This window comes from Mytilus edulis, chromosome 1 (assembly GCF_963676685.1).
Source record: "Mytilus edulis chromosome 1, xbMytEdul2.2, whole genome shotgun sequence".
Lineage (NCBI taxonomy): Eukaryota > Metazoa > Mollusca > Bivalvia > Mytilida > Mytilidae > Mytilus > Mytilus edulis.
The window spans coordinates 34,937,025-34,958,524 of NC_092344.1; the positions used below are offsets into that span (position 1 = coordinate 34,937,025).

General features: G+C 30.8%; 1 protein-coding gene across 2 annotated transcripts in view; it reads right to left on the reverse strand.

Moving 5' to 3' along the window:
• The window catches only part of LOC139511622 (glycine dehydrogenase (decarboxylating), mitochondrial-like), a 40,616-nt gene extending 21,051 nt beyond the window's left edge, over window positions 1–19,565 (reverse strand). Inside the window, exons 1-8 of one of the 2 annotated variants that reach the window (XM_071298548.1) lie at window positions 19,201–19,565; window positions 9,033–9,111; window positions 7,856–7,991; window positions 6,870–7,034; window positions 5,274–5,351; window positions 4,498–4,645; window positions 3,584–3,780; window positions 2,750–2,846 (exon numbers count right to left, since the gene is read on the reverse strand). In XM_071298548.1, the coding sequence (XP_071154649.1) occupies window positions 2,750–2,846; window positions 3,584–3,780; window positions 4,498–4,645; window positions 5,274–5,351; window positions 6,870–7,034; window positions 7,856–7,991; window positions 9,033–9,111; window positions 19,201–19,401 (1,101 nt within the window). In that variant the 5' untranslated portion in view covers window positions 19,402–19,565. The remainder of the gene's footprint in view (window positions 1–2,749; window positions 2,847–3,583; window positions 3,781–4,497; window positions 4,646–5,273; window positions 5,352–6,869; window positions 7,035–7,855; window positions 7,992–9,032; window positions 9,112–19,200) is intronic. The other variant, XM_071298555.1, reaches the window with a different exon arrangement.
• Between the last annotated feature and the right edge of the window lie 1,935 nt (window positions 19,566–21,500).

A 21,500-nucleotide genomic window follows, 5' to 3' on the forward strand; every position in this document is an offset into this window, starting at 1 on the left:
ACAGATGATGCCCCTGCTTGCAGATCATATAAAGTTATAAAGGGACATAACTGAAGAACGGTAATAGTGACGCTACCCATATTTGTACTTCATTTGAGTATTGTGGTAATAAAAATTGTGTATAAGTTTCATAACATTTGGAGGAGACAAACTTAAGTTAGAGAATGGAAACGAAAATTCAAACTTGATCACATATCTACTTTTTACTTAAAACATGTAATCAAGTGTTAAGAATTTATACAACTTTTTATCCTAAAAATTCTAAATTAAAATCTAAACACATCATTCAACACAAGTGGATAAAATGTTCAACTACAGTAAGGCCATAAAATAGAATATGTCTATTTGCCCTCACCCTACCTACCCAGAAAATAGCTGCCTACTTAAAATCTTTTATTGTCCGGATGTGATTTTTAAAATTTTTAATCAGATAGGCATGTAGACTAAAAAACATTCGACACTTCAATTTCTCTCTGCCGATAAAAAAAAAAGAAAACGTCGACCTAACTACCCATTGTCTTGACCTTTGGGTAGGGTTTGGGCTAACCAAAATATTTTTAAGTGTGGCCTAAACACTCTTTTAATTTTGTTATTTCTTTCCAGATAAATTTTTGACATGCCTTGCAGTGTTACAGATTTTACACTGATGGAAAGTTCCATGAAGTAGGATTATTTTAGCTGTATGATTAGAACCTTGCACATACTCATTTATGATAATAGGGATACCTATACAAAAATAAGAAGATTTGGTATGATTGCCAAGAAGACAACTGTTTACCAGAGACCAATTTATGTAGAAATTTTAAAAACTATAGGTCACCGTACAACCTTCAACAAATTATCCGTACTGTTCATAAACAGCCACCTTATAATCAAGCTTATATTTCAGGTTTTCTGCAAAGCATACTATACAATGCCAAAGCCAGCTGCAGTGATGATTCTCAGAAAATACTGTCTATAAAAAGGGGAAAATGTGCAAAAATAAAAAGTCTTTCTGAAGTGGCTAATAAAGGGTGTGGGAGTTTAAATAATAAGATTTTTGAAACTCAATTTATGTCATACATGAATCAATACCTTTGAGCATAAATTGAACTATAATATAATTTTTATCAAACCAAATTAACATTTTAAGATTTTAAAGAATGCAAGGATTTCCTCAGTTACATACTTTCAATTTTTACAAGAATGGTATAAACATTTAGGGATATGGCTACTTACATGTACATATAAATAACCTGAAATACACAAATGCTTCAGTAAACAGCTGAATTCTAATCATTGATTTACTTATTGGTGTCAGACCACCAATTAAAAATCCCTATCTGTTCAACCAAATTTTTCAATGTTCACAGCTTTCTAAATATTTTACCTTAAGTTTAACTTCATAGAAACCAGGTATATCCTGAATTGTAAATGTATCAGCTTTCTACATGCCAATTTTCACTATACCTTAAAGCCTTCTAACAAAAAAAACTGACCAGAGGTACTCCAAAAAATAACCCCTTTCTTGAAATCTTAAATTAGTATACTATGGAGTGCATTAATCTGCAAATTTGTTGGTTAGTTTAAGTAAACAAGGACATCAAAAGCACTATTTTGTGTCAGAGTAGGGCTACTTTTACATACGTTCTAAACTGGAGGGAGTAATTGGTGGTCTGACACCTTATATTTGAACTTGTTTACATGCATGGACATGCCTATTTTAAGGTATCTTTGCTGAGACAATATTGCAACATACAGAAACTATTGGTTATGAAACTAATCTAATGATAAGATCACTGGTTGAGGCAAAGTAAAGTTAGAGTGCAGAAATGGCAAAGTCAGCAATTTTTCCTTTTATTAAGGGACATAACTTGAGAACAGTGAAACCAAATATCTTAATAAGAATGTCTTTAAAGAAAAGTGTTTTATAACCAGTTATATCACTTAATAGTTACAATCCAATGAATACAATGATATATTATTCTAGACCATTTACACAAAACGGCCATCATGATAAATGTCAAGGATTATACTTCCTGGATTTTGTGCTTCTTTTTTATTTTTTTTAAACAGAAGTAAAATACACTATTTTTGAAAGGCAAACAAAATCAAAAACATTTATGAAATGATTTGTTCACAATATTGGTAAAAGTTATGAAAATTAAAGCTAAATATGAGAAATTACTAATATCTATAAAATGTATATACTTGTTAGGCTGTATATATAACACTATAAGCAGCTTGAATGTGCAAACATAAAATTCATTCATTTGTAAAAATAATAGTAAATACATGAACATGTGACTTAAAACACTGCAGTCTTATCACTACTTATATAAAGCATAACATATAGTCATGAAGTGAGCAATTTTACCTAAATTTTAATTAAAGTTTCTTTCTGACCTGAAAAGTGCTCTGAGACCTTCAATGATTGATTTCAAGGAAAGATCGATGGCTATTGAACTCAAATTCAACATAATTTTTCATAAAAATTATGAATACATGTATTATTTAATTTGTAAGGAAAAAATGCTATTGACAAAAAAGAAACAATTAGATCTTATTTATATTTTGGTCTTTACACCTTTCAGTCATTTTGTAATGATAGTAATTAAGGAGCAATTTTAATGAGGAAATCTAGAAAAGAAGAAAACACATAAAAATCTTAAAAACCAAGTCTTAAGTCAGATGCAAACCATCTTTCCACGAATCTGAGGTTATTTTTACAGTTTTTTTAAGCTTTGTACAATGTAAGGATATATAATACCTGTGCTGTACATATATTACTGGTAGCTTTGTCTCTACGGATATGTTGTTCTCTGGTCTGTAAAGCCAATCTGTAAGCATCATTACCTCTAGCATCTCTATAATAATAAACATAAATATTTCAAAATTTTAATTCTACTATTAAGTCAGAAATTATTGCGATATTTTTTTTTAATGTGAATAACACAACTGACTGAGTATTGCATTAAAAAGAACTTTCCTCTCTGATACATGTATTTAAATACAGATTTAACTGAAATTGTTATAATTAATCTTTCAATGTCAATTTTTTTTAAAATTCGTTATAATAAACACACACAATAATTACAAATAATTAGCAAATAAGAATATATTAAAGAATTTTTTTAACTTATTTTATTTAAAAATTTTGTAATTTAAAAATTTTGTAATTTAAAAAAAAAGTTAAAAAAAAAATATATATTAAAGAGTTGCTGTAATAATATTTAATTATATGAACAATTTCTAATTTTAATAGACAACTGCAATGGCAAATAAATAAAACTTTTCAACATTTTGTTAATTTCGTGATAACAGGTTCAAACTGAACAACTGCAATGTTTTGTAAGTATGGAAACCTTTTATCAAAAGAGTCTCTAACTTACAATCAATCCAAAAACATTTCTTTTTTAATCTTACTGTGAAATACTTCAATATATTGCAAATGATGGCAAATTTTCAAACATTATTTGAAAATCAATGTTTACCTGATATGACCACATAAAACCAGTTTTCTTCACAATTCTTCATGATTAGTATAGCAATATTATTGAGAAACAATTCAATGGACTGATGGAATGGACAGCATTTACACTACCTTGTTACTCCGATCATCCTTCCCGGCATTAACCTCATAAATTGGTGTTTACATGAAAAGAAGCCAGCATGAGGCCCACCATAACCCATTGGTATACCAAATCTCTGACTGGACCCTACTGTTATATCTGCCTGGAACTCTCCAGGGGGTCGGAGGACTGTTAGAGCCATTAAATCTGTTGCACATACAACTAATGTCTGTAAAATAAAATGTACTTATTATCAAAGACATAAGAAGTGCTGTAAGACAGGTTAGAATAAAACTATTAATTGGATGGATTAAATTTTGAACCTTGATTTTCCTTCCTCCAGAAATTGTTGGATGTCATGAACTCATACAAATAAACAGCATGAAATAAAGTTTCCAATAGAATCAGTGTATTTTAAAATATTGATTTCATATTCTTTGGCTCCCAATATGGTAGTTGTTTCATTAGTATTCCTACTGTAGGAATGTGGTTATTTTGTTTATAGTAATTTTTCAGACATAACTAATTTAGAAATTATTGAAGAATAGAAAGTAAACTGACATAAACGGTCTCTCAACAAAAAAGCTTCAAAGGAACTTTTTTAATGAAGTTATTTATGTGTTTTAGCAGAAAAGTTAGACAAATAAAAGTGGGTAACATCTTAACACCTAATTGACAGTGTCTGGTGATTGATTCTTCATTGAAAGATTACAAAGCTGAAGGGACATGACGAAATAATCTCCATGAAAATGGGACATGTTTATGCTTCTACAACTGCACACAAGATGTCATTGACCTAACATTAGTGATTCAACACAGTAAAAAGCAGGGGAATATCTTACTTCTACAATTTTGTGACAGGCAAGAAAATACTCAAAGACCTTACTGCAATTCAGGATAGAGATCAATCAAAACTAAAAAAAAAAAATCATGTCTTTATAAGTACCCCATTGGCATGAGCTTCAGCAATAAGTTCCCCATAGTCTACAACATTGCCTTCTGTATCTGGATACTGAATCATCAGACCTGAAACATCACGGTTAGTCAAATCCATCTGGTGCCAATCAACTCTCTCCACCTCAATACCAAGAGCACTGTAATAACAAAATCCATCAAATGATCACCACTATCACAACTCCACATTCAGATAATTATAGATTTTGTTTAGCTTTAAGAATAGGCTCAGACAAGAGAAATGCTAAAATTATAAATCAGGTTTCCTAAATACATGTATCAGTTAAATTCTGTATCTAAATTATAGGGCTTGACTGTTTTTCTGTTCAGGCTTTACTAAATCCTTAGGTACGAGTTTGAGCTAGTCTCTCAATCCCTGACTTCATACTTTGGCTTAATTTTTTTGGATTATTTAATTTGATGTATTTTGAAGGGAAGTTACATATTGGAAATCCCATTTGCATCCATTTAATCTGGAATGTAAAATAGGTATGAAAAGAATAACAAAATATATCACTTGCTTTAGACAAAGGTGCTTACAATAGCTATCAAAGGTACCAGGATTATAATTTATTACGACAGACGCGCGTTTCGTCTACATAAGACTCATCAGTGACGCTCATATCAAAATATCTTAAAACCAAATAAGTACAAAGTTGAAGAGCATTGAGGATCCAAAATTCCAAAAAGTTGTGCCAAATACGGCTAAGGTAATCTATGCCTGGGATAAGAAAATCAAATTAGCTTTGTTTATATACACTTGTTTACCTTGCTCTGGTTTCAATAACTCCAATAGTCTGTGGATGACATTTGTGGTCAATGAAAAACTTCCTCCTTTTGTTGTATCTAAAAACAAACAAAAAATCAATTAAGATAGAAATAATTGACTTTGAAACTTTTGCAAAGTTTACATGTGATTAAGCTAGTTTGAGATAACTCCTAATGGTAACTCAATTATGTATTGGTCATCTCACTGTCTGTTTCACTCTCCTCGTAATTGCATATCACAACTTGGTGACATCAAATATGTTGCCCCTGCTTTAACTTTGATCCAGACATATCAGCAATATCATAATGTATCAAACAGCTTTGATAATTTTGACTCAAACTTATCAAGTCATTGGTTTTGTTATGCAGGATGTAATAGCAATTATCAATTCAAGGGAGATAATTTGACCTTACACCTTCAGTCATCTTTCAGTGACTTTGAATGTTTTGCATAGCGTACATGTATATGTTAAAAAATTGCTATTTTAGTTTCAAGCTTTAGATAATACTACATGCATTGAAATTGAATACAGGGAAAACATATCTCTGTGTTAACAGTTTATTAAGTTTCATTTCAAATATAACATTATTAATGAATTATAAATCCTTTTAATTAACTTTTTATGTTTGCAATAACAGGCATTTCCCTCAAGAAACATATAAAGTGTATTATGAAATAACCACTCCCCTTTTGTAGACAACAAAATACTGAGATCTATAAGATCTAGAACGGTGAACTGGTTATTGGCATCTAATCAAATTCCATTTTTAAAAACACATCAATAATTAATTTAACATAGACCATAGATATGCATGTTTGTTACACTAGACTGATTATTGATTTTTTTTTCTTCTCTTTTAATGTATCAATAAAAATTACTGAACCATTTTTTATTTATATGAGATCGATGAAAAGTATTTCATTCTAACATTGGAAAGAATCAGATTCAAACTTGGTAATTTAACAAAGCATGCTAAATATCATTCCTCAAATACAAAACATACATTTTCTTGTGATTTTTAGATATGTCACTGTTGGATTATTCAATCATTTAGTTACCTACAGAACTGTAGCTCTAATGGTCCTTATGTTATTATTGAACATTTGCTGACCAAAGGAGCTATCATTTAGTATACAAACTGATGTATATTCCCTCAATTGGTAAATATCTAGCGCAACTTTGCCTTTATAACCTTCAAATCATTCAGCCATGAAACAAAACAAAAGGTTCAAAATCCAGTTGCTGATTTATCAGAAAAGCATACAGATGCTGACAAAATAAACAGCCACCAAACCCTCCTAGGACTGATCCTCACTGATTGTGTGTGTGTGACAAAATAAACAGCCACCTAACCCTCCTAGGACTGATTCCCACTTATTGTGTGTGTGTGACAAAATAAACAGCCACCTAACCCTCCTAGGACTGATTCCCACTTATTGTGTGTGTGTGACAAAATAAACAGCCACCTAACCCTCCTAGGACTGATCCCAACTTATTGTGTGTGTGTGACAAAATAAACAGCCACCTAACCCTCCTAGGACTGATCCCCAATTATTGTGTGTGTGACAATATTTTCTATGAATATCTATCCTACCTGTAACATAACTGCATGGCCTCTGCCCCAGCAGTCGCCTCATCCAGGAGTGAAGCATTGGCTATAGGTAGAGCTGTCAGATCGCATATCATTGTTTGGTAATTACATAAACTTTCTAATCTGCCTTGGGCTAATTCTGCCTGATATGGTGTATACTGTGTAGTCCTTCAAAATGGATAAGCCTTATATTATCTTACATCAACTAACATACAAATAAAATGGTAAGAAAATAAAAGAACTTTATTAAAATTTTCAACAAAAAGAGTTATAAGGCTTCTACAAACAGGGTTGTATGTTTAACCAGCAACGTCCTTAAATGAGCCTGTCCCAGGTCAGGAGCCTGTTCTTCACTGGTTGTTGGTGGTTGCTGCCTCATCATGTTTGTTTTCATTTATTGTTTGGCAATAAATCAAGCCTTTAGGTTTTCTCTTTCAATTGTTTTACATTTTGGTCATGTCTAAGGTCTTTTTTTGTCTACATTGGCTAGGGGTATTGGTTTGAGATCTCACAAAACATGTTTAACCCCCAGCATTTTTGAGCCTGTCCCAAGTGACAGGAGCCTCTGGCCTTTATTAGTCTTTTGTGTTTTTTTAATATTAGTTCATTTATATGTTTTGAAGTTGAGAAAGATGTCCATTTTCACTGAAATAATGCACATTTTTTATTTAGGGGCTAGCTGAGGCCAACCTATGCATGCTGGATTTTCTTGCTGTGTTGAAAACTCTTTGTTAGCCTTTGACTGTTAGCTGCTCTTTAAGCCTCTTTTGTCAGGTTGTTGTCTCTTTGACATATTACCCATTTCCATTCTCAATTTTACTATTTACTTCAATCAAAGTCCAGTGCAAATGCATTCCAAATAAACAAATAATTTGCTATGGTTATATGATTATGGATATTTCTATGTGAAATAATTTCAATCATCCAACCATCTCCTATATTTATTATTCGTTTATAATTATGAAGAATAATCCTTTTCGTTCACTTACCATCCTGGATTTTCAAATATATTTCTAAGTATTGTAGTAGGTGTATATGTATTGTAGTAGCCAATTCCAATATAACTTCGCCATACTTGGTTTTTTGAAGCCATGGAGTATAATTTCTCTATTAAATCTGTTTCACCTGTTAATCAAATATATATTTTATTTAAAAACAAGAATCACTAAATCATTGCATATGGTCAAATTAATATCAAATGGACAAGACTTGTAATCTGCATATTGAGATTGAAAAATATCAGCTGCTCCCCACAATATGAAGGCTTTTTGATATCTTTCACTGTGCTTACTCGATAAAAAGCTTCATATTGTGACTCGCAGCTGATATTTTACAATATCAACATGTAGACAACCTGATAACCAGTACTTATCATTGTGTTTACCAAATGCAGTTAAAGTTGTTCTATGGCTATTATCAAACACCAGGATAGGGTTTCCTGTGTCTAGTTAGCTGTAACATTTATCAAAATTAATAGTAAAAGGCTATGAAACACAGTCTCCAACACAGCAAAGATTTAAAAGATAGAAAAATGCTTATTTGGGCCCCATTTTGGCCCCTAATTCCTTAACTGTTAAGACCACAACCTTGTGTTAAATTTCACAGATTTCTATTCACTTATGCTATAGTTATTGTCCAGAAACCAAGTGTCTTCAGATGACGCAGACGACGAAGTGATACCAATATACAACTGCAAAATTTTTTGCAGTCATATTAAAAGGCCTTACATCATAAGGCAGATAAAAGTCTAATATAAAAGGAGCTTATTCTTACCAATATTTTCATCAATGAAAATTAAATGGTTGAAATAAATTGTTGAAAGTATACTCAAGTTTCTATGAAACATTTGAAAAGTTGCCCCAAATCTTATGGTTTTAGTACAGAATGAGAAATTGGAAAAAAAATTAAATCAAAAGGTAACTTACAATACATGTACTTCTACCAATTCTGATTATTTTAACAATATTAAAAATTATCTGTGATATGTGAAAAATTAACTAAATTTTATCAAAGCAAACTAAAGTTTTTAAAGGATTTGTGGAGAGCAGACAGAATGTACACCAGCATGGTCTGTCCATTCCTAGGATGGAACTATACAATTATGAGTCTATGAATTCCTATAAATTAATATAAGTAAGTAAACACTGTGCAGAATACACAATTTACCTAATGGTTCTTCCATCCTTAATTCTCTATCCATTAGAATACTTGCTGGTACTGTTTTGATTATCATCTCTTTCATATTCTGTAACAGATAACAACTAATTAATGTTACAACATTTATAATAGGGTATTACAACAAAAAACAATGCAACATTTTAGGATATAACAACAAAAAACAATGTAACGTTTGTAAGTTTTATGCCTATTTTTAAAGAAAGTATCACTTTAATAGCAATAATTCTAAAAATAATAATAATGGGGTTCCCTTACATATTTATATGAATTAGGTACAGAGGAGTCTGAAGAGGGTACATGTATATATTTTATTCTTCCAAAACTTCAAAACAGTAAAGTGGTTTAATTTCAACTTTCAAATAATAATGGGGTTCAATTACATATTTATATGAATTAGGTACAGAGGAGTCTGAAGAGGGTACATGCATATATTTTATTCTTCCAAAACTTCAAGACAGTAAAATGGTTTAATTTCAACTTTCAAATAATAATGGGGTTCAATTACATATTTATATGAATTAGGTACAGAGGAGTCTGAAGAGGGTACATGTATATTTCATTCTTCCAAAACTTCAAAACAGTAAAATGGTTTAATTTCAACTTTCAAATAATAATGGGGTTCAATTACACATTTATATGAATTAGGTACAGAGGAGTCTGAAGAGGGTACATGTATATTTTATTCTTCCAAAACTTCAAAACAGTAAAATGGTTTAATTTCAACTTTCAAATAATAATGGGGTTCCATTACATATTTATATGAATTAGGTACAGAGGAGTCTGAAGAGGGTACATGTATATTTTATTCTTCCAAAACTTCAAAACAGTAAAATGGTTTAATTTCAACTTTCAAATAATAATGGGGTTCCATTACATATTTATATGAATTAGGTACAGAGGAGTCTGAAGAGGGTACATGTATATTTTATTCTTCCAAAACTTCAAAACAGTAAAATGGTTCAATTTCACCTTTCAAATAATAATGGGGTTCCATTACATATTTATATGAATTAGGTACAGAGGAGTCTGAAGAGGGTACATGTATATTTTATTCTTCCAAAACTTCAAAACAGTAAAATGGTTTAATTTCAACTTTCAAATAATAATGGGGTTCAATAACATATTTATATGAATTAGGTACAGAGGAGTCTGAAGAGGGTACATGTATATTTTATTCTTCCAAAACTTCAAAACAGTAAAATGGTTTAATTTCAACTTTCAAATAATAATGGGGTTCCATTACATATTTATATGAATTAGGTACAGAGGAGTCTGAAGAGGGTACATGTATATTTTATTCTTCCAAAACTTCAAAACAGTAAAATGGTTCAATTTCACCTTTCAAATAATAATGGGGTTCAATTACATATTTATATGAATTAGGTACAGAGGAGTCTGAAGAGGGTACATGTATATTTTATTCTTCCAAAACTTCAAAACAGTAAAATGGTTTAATTTCAACTTTCAAATAATAATGGGGTTCCATTACATATTTATATGAATTAGGTACAGAGGAGTCTGAAGAGGGTACATGTATATTTTATTCCTCCAAAACTTCAAAACAGTAAAATGGTTTAATTTCAACTTTCAAATAATAATGGGGTTCAATTACATATTTATATGAATTAGGTACAGAGGAGTCTGAAGAGGATACATGTATATTTTATTCTTCCAAAACTTCAAAACAGTAAAATGGTTTAATTTCAACTTTCAAATAATAATGGGGTTCCATTACATATTTATATGAATTAGGTACAGAGGAGTCTGAAGAGGGTACATGTATATTTTATTCTTCCAAAACTTCAAAACAGTAAAATGGTTTAATTTCAACTTTCAAATAATAATGGGGTTCCATTACAAAATTTATATGAATTAAGTACAGAGGAGTCTGAAGAGGGTACATGTATATTTTATTCTTCCAAAACTTCAAAACAGTAAAATGGTTTAATTTCAACTTTCAAATAATAATGGGGTTCAATTACATATTTATATGAATTAGGTACAGAGGAGTCTGAAGAGGATACATGTATATTTTATTCTTCCAAAACTTCAAAACAGTAAAATGGTTTAATTTCAACTTTCAAATAATCTTCTTTGTGTGTTGCCAATGGTATCTTAGTCTTATAGTAATTTTCATAATTAGCTTCATAAAGAAAAGTAAGTTTATGCAACTTGAACAAAACATTAGTGAAGCATAAGCAAAGATAAATCCTATGTAACTTTTTACTAAATTGAAAATCTCTGAACAAAATTATTGTTCCTTTTAACATGTTTAACCAAACTAAGTCAGGTTTAAGGAAAATTGGGCAGAAAGGATTGGGAAAAGTGGGGCATAAAGTTTAGAAGAAAGTGGGGCACAAAGTTTTGAGGAAAGAAGGGCACATATCTTATAATTTTCTTAAAGTAGGTTTTAACCTTGTTAACGAATGATAACATCAATATTCTTAAAGCATGATACATCGGATCCTTTGAATAAGAATGTTTACTGTTGTAATATAGAAATAATAAGGTTTTTTTTATTATCTAGAACTTAAAACAATTTTCTTTGCACTTTCAATTTTTATTCATAATTTCTTAATATGAAATGTATGCTTTTTTTACCTGTGCAGGTTACTGAGGTATATATATGCTTGAGCAAACAATAAGATATCAATTCTTATATAATAATATACATGTAACCAAATGAAGTATCAAATTTTCTGCACTTTTATTTTCATGACTACATGAACACTTGAATTGAACATTTTTAGAATAAGCATAAAATATATCAAAAATTTTTTTTTATTTGTCTCCAATAATTCAAGTCAAGAATCTTTCTTTCTCTACATGTATATCATGTACCTAGTCTATAAAAAATATTTTCAAAAAAAAATTATTTTACCAGCCTACATTGTACCAACACATGACCAATACAAACTCTTTTTTATGCCAAGTGAATCCCAATTGGCAGGGAAAAAGCTTATTTTGACATAATTTTTTTTAGCAATAACCATTGAATTGATATACCGGTACAAATAATTCTTAATTTTGAGTAAACAATTTTATTACGTAAATTTCAATTATAAAAATTTACACAATCAGGCATGACCATATTCATTGATATTGATGCAGTTGAATAAATAGTATGTAGGATTCACAAACATCATGTTGTTAATTTATTCTAATCTGTTTTCTAGTTGTATTTTAGATTTGAATAATAAACCCTTAAAAGCCTACACATTTCAAAAGATCATACATGTAGATTATATCATAAATTGTATTGCATCATCAATTTTCATACAATTTCTTGTACTTTTCATACAAAAATGTATTTTATTGAACATGTTGAAAGGAAATAATAAGTACATGACCTATGTAACTAAAATTTAAATACATTAAAATAATCTGATAAAATAATATTTTGCAATTCTCAGTTATTCGTTCTCCTTTGCTTTCATATTTCATGTACATTGTATTTGAACTGGACTTAAACTTGAAGACATTTGAAAAATCTTTCCCACGGACCCCGTCTCAAAGAAAAGTCTTAAAAACATGAAAAAAGAGGGGTATTCAGATACACAGTAATAATCCCAACTCATTGCTTTGCTGTTTCATCATTGCAAAATAGTTCAAAAAGTTTCAAAATCTAGAATAGAATATAAAATATCTTAGCAAGTTCACATGCTCAATGGCCATGATGGCCTGAATTCTTTGTGGGGCATCTAACCTAAGCAATACAAAAACAAAAGTTATGTTTCTTCGAAAAGACTGTATGCAAGGAAAATTTAATGGTAACCACAGTCATCTAAGGGTTTTATAAAAAAAGGTGGAAAATTATTAAAGTGAAGGAAAATAAATCATTTCAAGGTACAATGTATGCATGCCAGTGAATTTGAAGTTGAAGACAAAATAACTGCCAATAATACAACTACATGTACATGTTAAATACCAATGACTTATCATAAGTGATTCCCTTTAACTGACCTCAAACAAAACAAACATCAACATTTCAACTATGCAAAGTTTAAAAGTCCATGTACTAAGTTGAAGGGTAAAATGGGGTATACCGGTAATGCCATACACATTGAAATCTCCATGGAAATGAGATGTGCCAATACTAATTATAATACATATGTAATATCATGACAAATTTCATCTCAAAACAGGCTTTCAAATGAGTTAAAAGGATATTTCATCACATACATGTACATAATCATACAAACAAATTCTTATGTTGTACTGTTACACTACTGTCCAAGGTTAGGGGAGGGTTGGGATCCCGCTTACATGTTTAACCCTGCAACATTCTACATATATGTGCCTATTCCAAGTCAGGAGCCTGTAATTCAGTAGTTGTAGTTTATTGATGTGTTACATATTTATTTTTCTTTTATTATTTTAGTACCTAAACTAGACTATTAGTTTTCTCATTTGAATTATTTTATTTTAGTCATTTTGGGGTCTTTGGGGGTCTTTTATAGCTGACTTTGCAGTATGGGCTTTGCTCATTGATGAAGGTCGTACAGTGATATACAACTGTACAGTTCTTAATTTCTGTGTCATTTCGTCTCTTTTGGAGAGTTGTCTCATTGGCGAGCATACCACATCTTCTTTTTAATTAAGAATAAAAGTATTAGATTATTAGACTATGAACACAGAGATATGTCTTGCCTTTTTGCAAGTTATATTTAAATGCATACCAAATATCATTGACTTTATACCACTAGTGGTTCACTATAAACTAGACCTAAGGCCATACCAAATATCATTGACTTTATACCACTAGTGGTTCACTATAAACTAGACCTAATGCCATACCAAATATCATTGACTTTATACCACTAGTGGTTCACTATAAACTAGACCTAAGGCCAAATAAAAAAAAATGTGTGTTTCCTTTTATCCTACCCTCCGGGGCTCCCTATTTTTTAAGCTAAAAAATAGCCTAACCTATTGGTTTTTTTTTTTTTATTTTTCAATAAGCACTGTTTTAGTCAGAATGTCCCTCTCATAGACTCGAGCTCTGACATGGTAAAAAAATCCCTATCTTCCTACCCTATTTTTTTTTAAAGATGTAGATGGAAACACACATATAATTTGTTTTTTTTGCCTAATCACAAATTAATTATTGCCAGAAACAGCATATATCAAACTTCGACTATGTCAAGTTGAGACAAAAAATCTGATGACAAGATAAGAGGAGCATTAGATCCTCTTGTGAATAACAAGCCCAAATGATGTTTTGAAAAGTTTGCAAGCATGCAATTTGCCTTTTTGTTATCCTTATTTCATAGATATTTAACAAGTTAAGATAGTTTGGTTTACTTTATCAAGCATGTTATTTGATTTGTATACTTCAGTAAAAAATAAACTGTTACAATATTAAAAAAGTCATCATTAGCCTAAGAAGGCCTTAGTAAAAGATATTGTACATATATTCACAATTTAAAGATGTACATATATATATTTGATTAAAAAAACTGTTATATTTAACATGTTAAAGCAGGTGTCATCCTGGTTTGCCCACTTTTAATTACATGTATATGTAAACATAGAGGGAATTGTTGTTTTTTAACAATTATAGTTTATTTCTGAATTATAGTCATATCTTTTACCTTTTATTTTACCTGTAAAATTAAAAAAGAATATTATATTCTGCTATGAAATCAAGGAAAATGTGCAAAAATTTTCTATATTTTCTATATATTTGGCAGAATAATGTGTTTTAGTTATAAAAAAAAAATAGGAAAAAATGTGTACTAAAATGAATAAATATTTCAATTTATCAACAAATATTTTTATTGGTACATTCTGAAAAAAAGATGAAAAGTAAAATAAAGAAACTAAAGACTAAATTTAACAACTATAATATGCAACTGTTCAGTAGACATTATCAACAATACCAGTTACAACTTCAACCAGAAACACTATCTATTGACTACGAGACAGCAACCAACAACGCAACACAGACAGTATGTCCAGGGGTAACCGTGAAAGGCTGCTTCTTCCACTTCACCCAGTGTATATGGCGAACCACACAGAAATATGGACTACAGTCCTATTATAAAGAAAATGAAGACATTACTTAACTGATACGACGAGCCACAGTACTACTGGTGCCTCTTGTTCCACCCACCTTGTTGACGATGTTTGGCTAAACACTTTAGAAGACATTGGAGAAACTGAAAACATACCCGCTACAACTTCATTTACAGATTACGTGACAGGGTTTTGGGTTGAAAACTACCGCTTTCTATGGAACCACTATTACACAGAATGACCCTGCACCATGCACAAATCACCTGGAAGGATGGCACAACAAACATAAGAAGCTACTCAAACACGCTCACCCAAACATCTACGAGATCATTGAGCTACTGAAGAAGACAAAGGCACTAACATAAAGCAACATTATCCAGTATGCAGCAGGAGGAACACGCCCACCTTAAAGATGACCATACAGAGTAATAGACACCAGACTCATATACAGATACCAACAAGGACCCATCAACGGGGTAGATTACTCTGACGCAACATCCCATCTTCTCCATTTGAAATGAACAATGAAGTGAATTATTGTTAATTGTGACTGTAAATATATTAAATGTTTTGTTACTTTTGATGTATATATAAAAGATTGTATTTCTCATCATTTTACATATAGTGCCCTTATTACTTTTTTGTGCTTAATTGATTTCCTTATGCAATGCATTTATAAAATTAATTAATTTATTAAATAAAGTTTGCAATAAAAGAGAACTCAGTGTATAAATATATTTCTATCATGAAAATCATTCAGAAACTAATGAACATAAAGACACTTTTATAACTGAATATCATTTTTTAGTTATTTGCTGTATATGTATGTTGAATTAATTGATTGAATTGATATCAAATTACTGAGAAAAAATATTTGATTTTTTTTTTTAATTATTTTTCTATACAAAAAAACAACCTGAATATCTAGAAAAACACTTACAAACTATATACTTAAGTTGGAACGGTTTATTCCCGATTGTCCCACTTTTTAAAATTTTAGAGTTCTGATTGTCCCACATGAAAAGTTCTGATTGTCCCACATTATTTTTTTTATGTGAAATGTTCTTAAATAAACAGATGACTTTGTGTTGATTTTGTTAAAATAACAAGAATTAATTATTAACTTTTATAATAGTATTATTTTTGGATTATATCCATTTTATTAAGTATAAGATATGATTTTTTTTAAAATTATGAAATTAATGCACTTTTCATTAAATAATATAACATGTCGTATCTAAAAACATATCTAAAATGTTACTTTTAATTATAAAACATATACAAATAACAACATTTATAATTTTTGTTTTGTTAAGATTCTAAATAAATATCAATATAATGCATACATTTAACATACTTTCTTCATAGATTACGTATCTGCTGTACAGAATTCTGCCAGATCATCTTTTCCGGGAATTACTATTAAAGGCTGTTTTTTCCACTTTACATAATGTATTTGGCGTAAAGTGCAATCATTACAGGGCTCGTCACAAACTACAAAGGGGAACCAGACATCCACCAACTGATACAGCGTTCGAAAGATGCACACATAATGTTAAAAACTGGAACACCAATGTTAATATTGAGAACACCGTTACGCGTTCCAGAAGTGTTACAAAAGGGCGTTCAAAAAGTGTTCAGATTCTTAACACTTTTATTTACAGTGTACTTACTGGGTTGAAGCAAACAGACAGCTGTGGAATCACTACCAAACAGAAGGACCAAGAACAACAAACCACCTAGAAGGTTGGCACAGCGGCTTGAAGAAAGTGATCCAAGTGCCACACCCAAAAATATATACACTACTAAATTACCTCAAAGAAGAACAGGCATTTAACGAGATAACTCTTATCCAGTACCATGCCGGAGGAGTAAGACCTACAAAAAGAAGGAAATATACCCAACTGAACCAGCGCCTTCAACAACTGAAAGATCAACTACAGAATGATGATATTACTGTATTTCAGTTTGCAGACACTGCCTCCTATTTGTTACATTTGAACTAGATTTGTTTAATGATATTTTGTGCTATGTATGATTAAGCTTTAATGGTATTCTTATGTATTGTGTATGCTTTATTGTTGAACCTTCTACAATGTGTGTGCTTTATATTATCAATTGTGTTCCAAAATGCTTGATTGAAATCCATTATCATACATTAATGAAGAAATGAGTAGTGCTTGATGTATTATATTTTATGACTTTGCATTATTTTCTATGTTTACTGCTATTTCATATTAATATGTACAAAATAAAATATTTGATAATCATTTTATCTTCTTTTTTTTCATATTTTACAAGTTAAATTATTAGTTACCTGTAATTACCTACTTCACACTATAAAACAGATTAATCACAATCAAAACAATTCCCGATTGTCCCACAATTAAACTTCCCAACTGTCCCACAAACATCTTCCCGATTGTCCCACAAAAATTCACTACCTTTTTACCTGTAATTTCAAAAAGTGGGACAATCGGGAAGACACCGTTGGAACAGACTATACAATTGTATGCTTATTAAACCTTTTGTCTTTTTTGTTTTCTTAACTAATAAATAATTGGTAGAATTAAAAGTGGACAAACCAGGAGTAAACCCAATTCGGTGTTTACAATAATCACAATATTAACAAAAGATTATAATTCAGGGTTAAAGAAAAATATAATATTAAACGGTTTACTCCTGGTTTGCCCACTTTTAATTCTACCAATTATTTATTAGTTAAGAAGGTAGGAAACCAATTAAGGTTTGTTTTTATTGCAATTTCCAATTGAGTATAGCTGTAGGACAATATATATGATAAAAGATTAATCTGACATGTGAAAATTTATCTAATTAGCACAAACTAAATTTAAAGTTGGACAAATATCTTGTTTAATATAAGCAAATTTGTGTATGTACTTGGACTGGACATGTAAATTTCATTGACTTATAGTACTAGTATTTTGTTAACAATTTGTTTAAACAATTCTATTAAATTTTTTCATAATTTTTATCTGTTAACTTTATTTCATCCATATTTTAACTTCCAAAAACTGCACCTTGAAATACATATAAAGTCTGGAAGAGGTCAAAAGACAAACAGCAAAATCTTTATAAAGCCACATTCAATTGATGTCAAAATGATTCAGAGATCAATGATGATAAAGTGTAATGGGCGACACAATGTTCATGTATGTCTGAAGTGAACTTTTGTGGTTTATTAAATAGATGAAGTTTGAATTTATCATTTTAAAATATATAAAACTAAATTCCTTCTAAAAAGAACTAACATTTATATATTAAACGTGAATTCATTCCCATCATTCAAAATGTGTTTTTTTTTTAAATTCATTGTAATCAGATGGAATCATGATTACTTTGCCAATGTAATCATTAATTTAATCAGACGCTTACAGAAATGAAGTAATCATTAATTTAATTTAATCGTACAAATGACAAAAGTAATTGTAATTTAATCAATTACATTGAAAGTAATCGGACCCATCTCTGCATGCAAATGATTACTCATATCAACTGCCACTCATTTGCCTTTGGGGAACAGTTCCTCATTTGGTGAGTTGAACCCTAACCTGTTAAACAAGTTAAATAATAATGCAAAAACTTTCAAAGTCAAAAGACAATGACAGAGACTGAGAGGGGACAGGACCAAAAAATCTCAATGGAAATGATTTGTGCCAATGCTTATACATTTGTACAATATGTGCAACTGCATACACCATACATATATCATTTACTTAATCATATACATGATATATGATTCACCTTAAACTGACCTAATCAGCAGAAACAGCATACTGAAGGCCTGTTTAATGACTAGGTCAAGACAAGACAAAACAGGTTACAGGTTTGTTGAAAATGGGTTGCTGTGCATAACTTTATTTACACCTCTCGATCGCTCTGTTCAAAATTGCATTACAAAATTAAAAAATATGTTACTGCTATTTGAAAAATGGAACATTTGAGTCCAAAAATGTTTCTAGTTTGAAGAGTGTTGATTGTTTTGACTGTCAGATCTGTGTCCTTCAACAAGATTGATTGAATGTTGTCATTGTTGATTGTGTAACGTCCAGTGGCAAATATTTCAAGTATAGTGAGTAATGTGAGTATAGTGTCCTTCACCAAACTTGTGGCTTACCTTAAAGCCTAGAAAATCTAGCATTTCTCTTTTTTCGTCAGCCCCTGGACCTATATGTCTTTCACTAAAAGAGTCATGCCGTGGATACAATTTATCAAGAGTTGAAAGTGATCGACAGATTGGAGCAGGACTGAAAACTTTCCCCCTGGCTCTGCCATTCACAATCGTGGACAGTCGAACAAAATGATGTGTTCTGTACATTTTGTATCCTCTGTAAACCTTTCTCGGCTTGTAAACAACGTAAAAGCGGTATAAGCCAGTTTTAGTTGGTGGCCTTGAAAAGTTTTAACTGTTTACAATATTGAGTGACTGGATCCCTGAAAAACACAAAGAGAACCGATGTAACGTAAAATTGGATAAAACCCGAGGTTTCCAAAATAAATGGTTATGATAAAAAGAATGATTGAAGGGCAAAGGATAGGAAATGAATATTTTTTCAAGACAAACATTATCTTTCATCTTTTTTGTCTTGTATATGCGGTACTCAAAAAAGTATTGATAAATTTTGAAAGTCCCAGATATTAATAAGTGATCAAACCATGGTGTTTTTAAACATTTTCACTTAGAAGTGTTGAAGACTTTCTGTATTCAAAGTGGGTCTCATTGGGGTCTAAGCGTGACGCGGGATTGCCGATTTTTGTAAGCGTGACACGTGAAAATCAAATTATTGTGCCGTGAAAACGGGAAATGAAGTCTAGCTGGACACGGGAAATTGCAAAAAAATATTGTCTTGTCTTGTACATAGTGTAAGCGGGAAACGCGAATCTGACAAAACAGTAACTAAAGCGGGATCCGGGATCAGAACCCCCCCAATGAGACCCCCTTCAAAGTTGAAACAATGATGATCATTATACCAGTCACCAACAAAATATTATGATCGCTGAGGAAATAAGATTTTTTCGCCCGGAGTTTTAGGGGGATTGGATGAGGAGAGGCGGCATTTTTTTTATGATTTTATATTCATTTTCTCTCGTTGGCTTGTTAAGACTGTAATTAAGACGGCTTATATTCATCAGTTCAAAGTTGCGCGGGAAAGCTACACAAAACATTTCATTCGGCTTGTACACAACAATTTCATGTCTTATCGGCTGTATTTTGCAGGACAAACTTTTCATTTCCCTCCTGTCTTATGCAAATTTACTATTTAAAGTTATAAACTGGCAGGCCATGATATTCATTTCCAACCCACAATATACTGTTTATATTGAATTCTAAGTCAAAATATAAAGTGTTCATGATAAATTTCGTTATAACTAAAGAGCATACATGTAACTTGCTTCATTGCGAATTTGTCAGGATGAACAAGTACCCCGAATAGTGATCTCTTTAAAATTCGTAAATACTTTAAGTTAGTTTGTAAAGTTTGTCAAGCACGAAAGTTAAAGTTTTTTTGTTTTTTTTTTTATAGCAAATCGGGGGGAAAATCATTAGTATATGATGAATATAAAACTTTTCGTATTGATAGAATATAATGCAACCAACTTATCCTGCTTGAATCCCACTTCCACCTCCTCGTGGGTGAGTAGATGACTTAGGCTAGCGGTAGCGGAAAGGGTACTTAAACTTAAAAATAATTTAATTTTTTTTTGGGGTGGGGGGGGGGGGGGGTTAAGATAAATAAGTACAACGTCACTGTAGGTGCGGATCAAGGAAATGTATTTTTTTTTTTTTTTTTTTTTTTGTCTATTTAAACCGGTCATAGGAAGAAAAAAGTGTGTGTGATTTCATTTTCAAGATAAAGCAAATTTGAATTAACAAATCTAGTAAGAATACGTCACGTTGCACTGTAAGGAGGGGCGTTTTCAGCGTATCTAAAAAAATAATGGAAATCTTTTTTTATATTTTACCGTTTATGTACACTAACTGTTAGAGGCATCTTCTGCTTTTGCCTTTCTTATTGTGATATAGCCATTTAAAATATTTCGGAATGAAAATTTAAACTTGAAACAGATAACTTTTGGTAGAAAGCGTGAACATTTTATTAAAGGGGCACTAGCTACGATATATATAAAAAAATAAAGTATGATTTTTTTTAGATCAATCATTAATCAAATTGGAATAATGAAATAATAATTTGCTTTTAGCAATCAATTTCCTTTAATTTTGTTGAAATAAGCGATTAAACATAATTTTTGACTGATTCACTTGCAAGTGAAAACGTCATCATCATTCTAACCGGTATTCATGTGAACTTCAAGTTAACCCCTAGCTAGAGATTGACAACGCATTCATTGTACGTGTACTGGTTATTTAAAGAAAAAGAATGTCAACAAAGAAAGTGAAACTACGGTAAATCATTT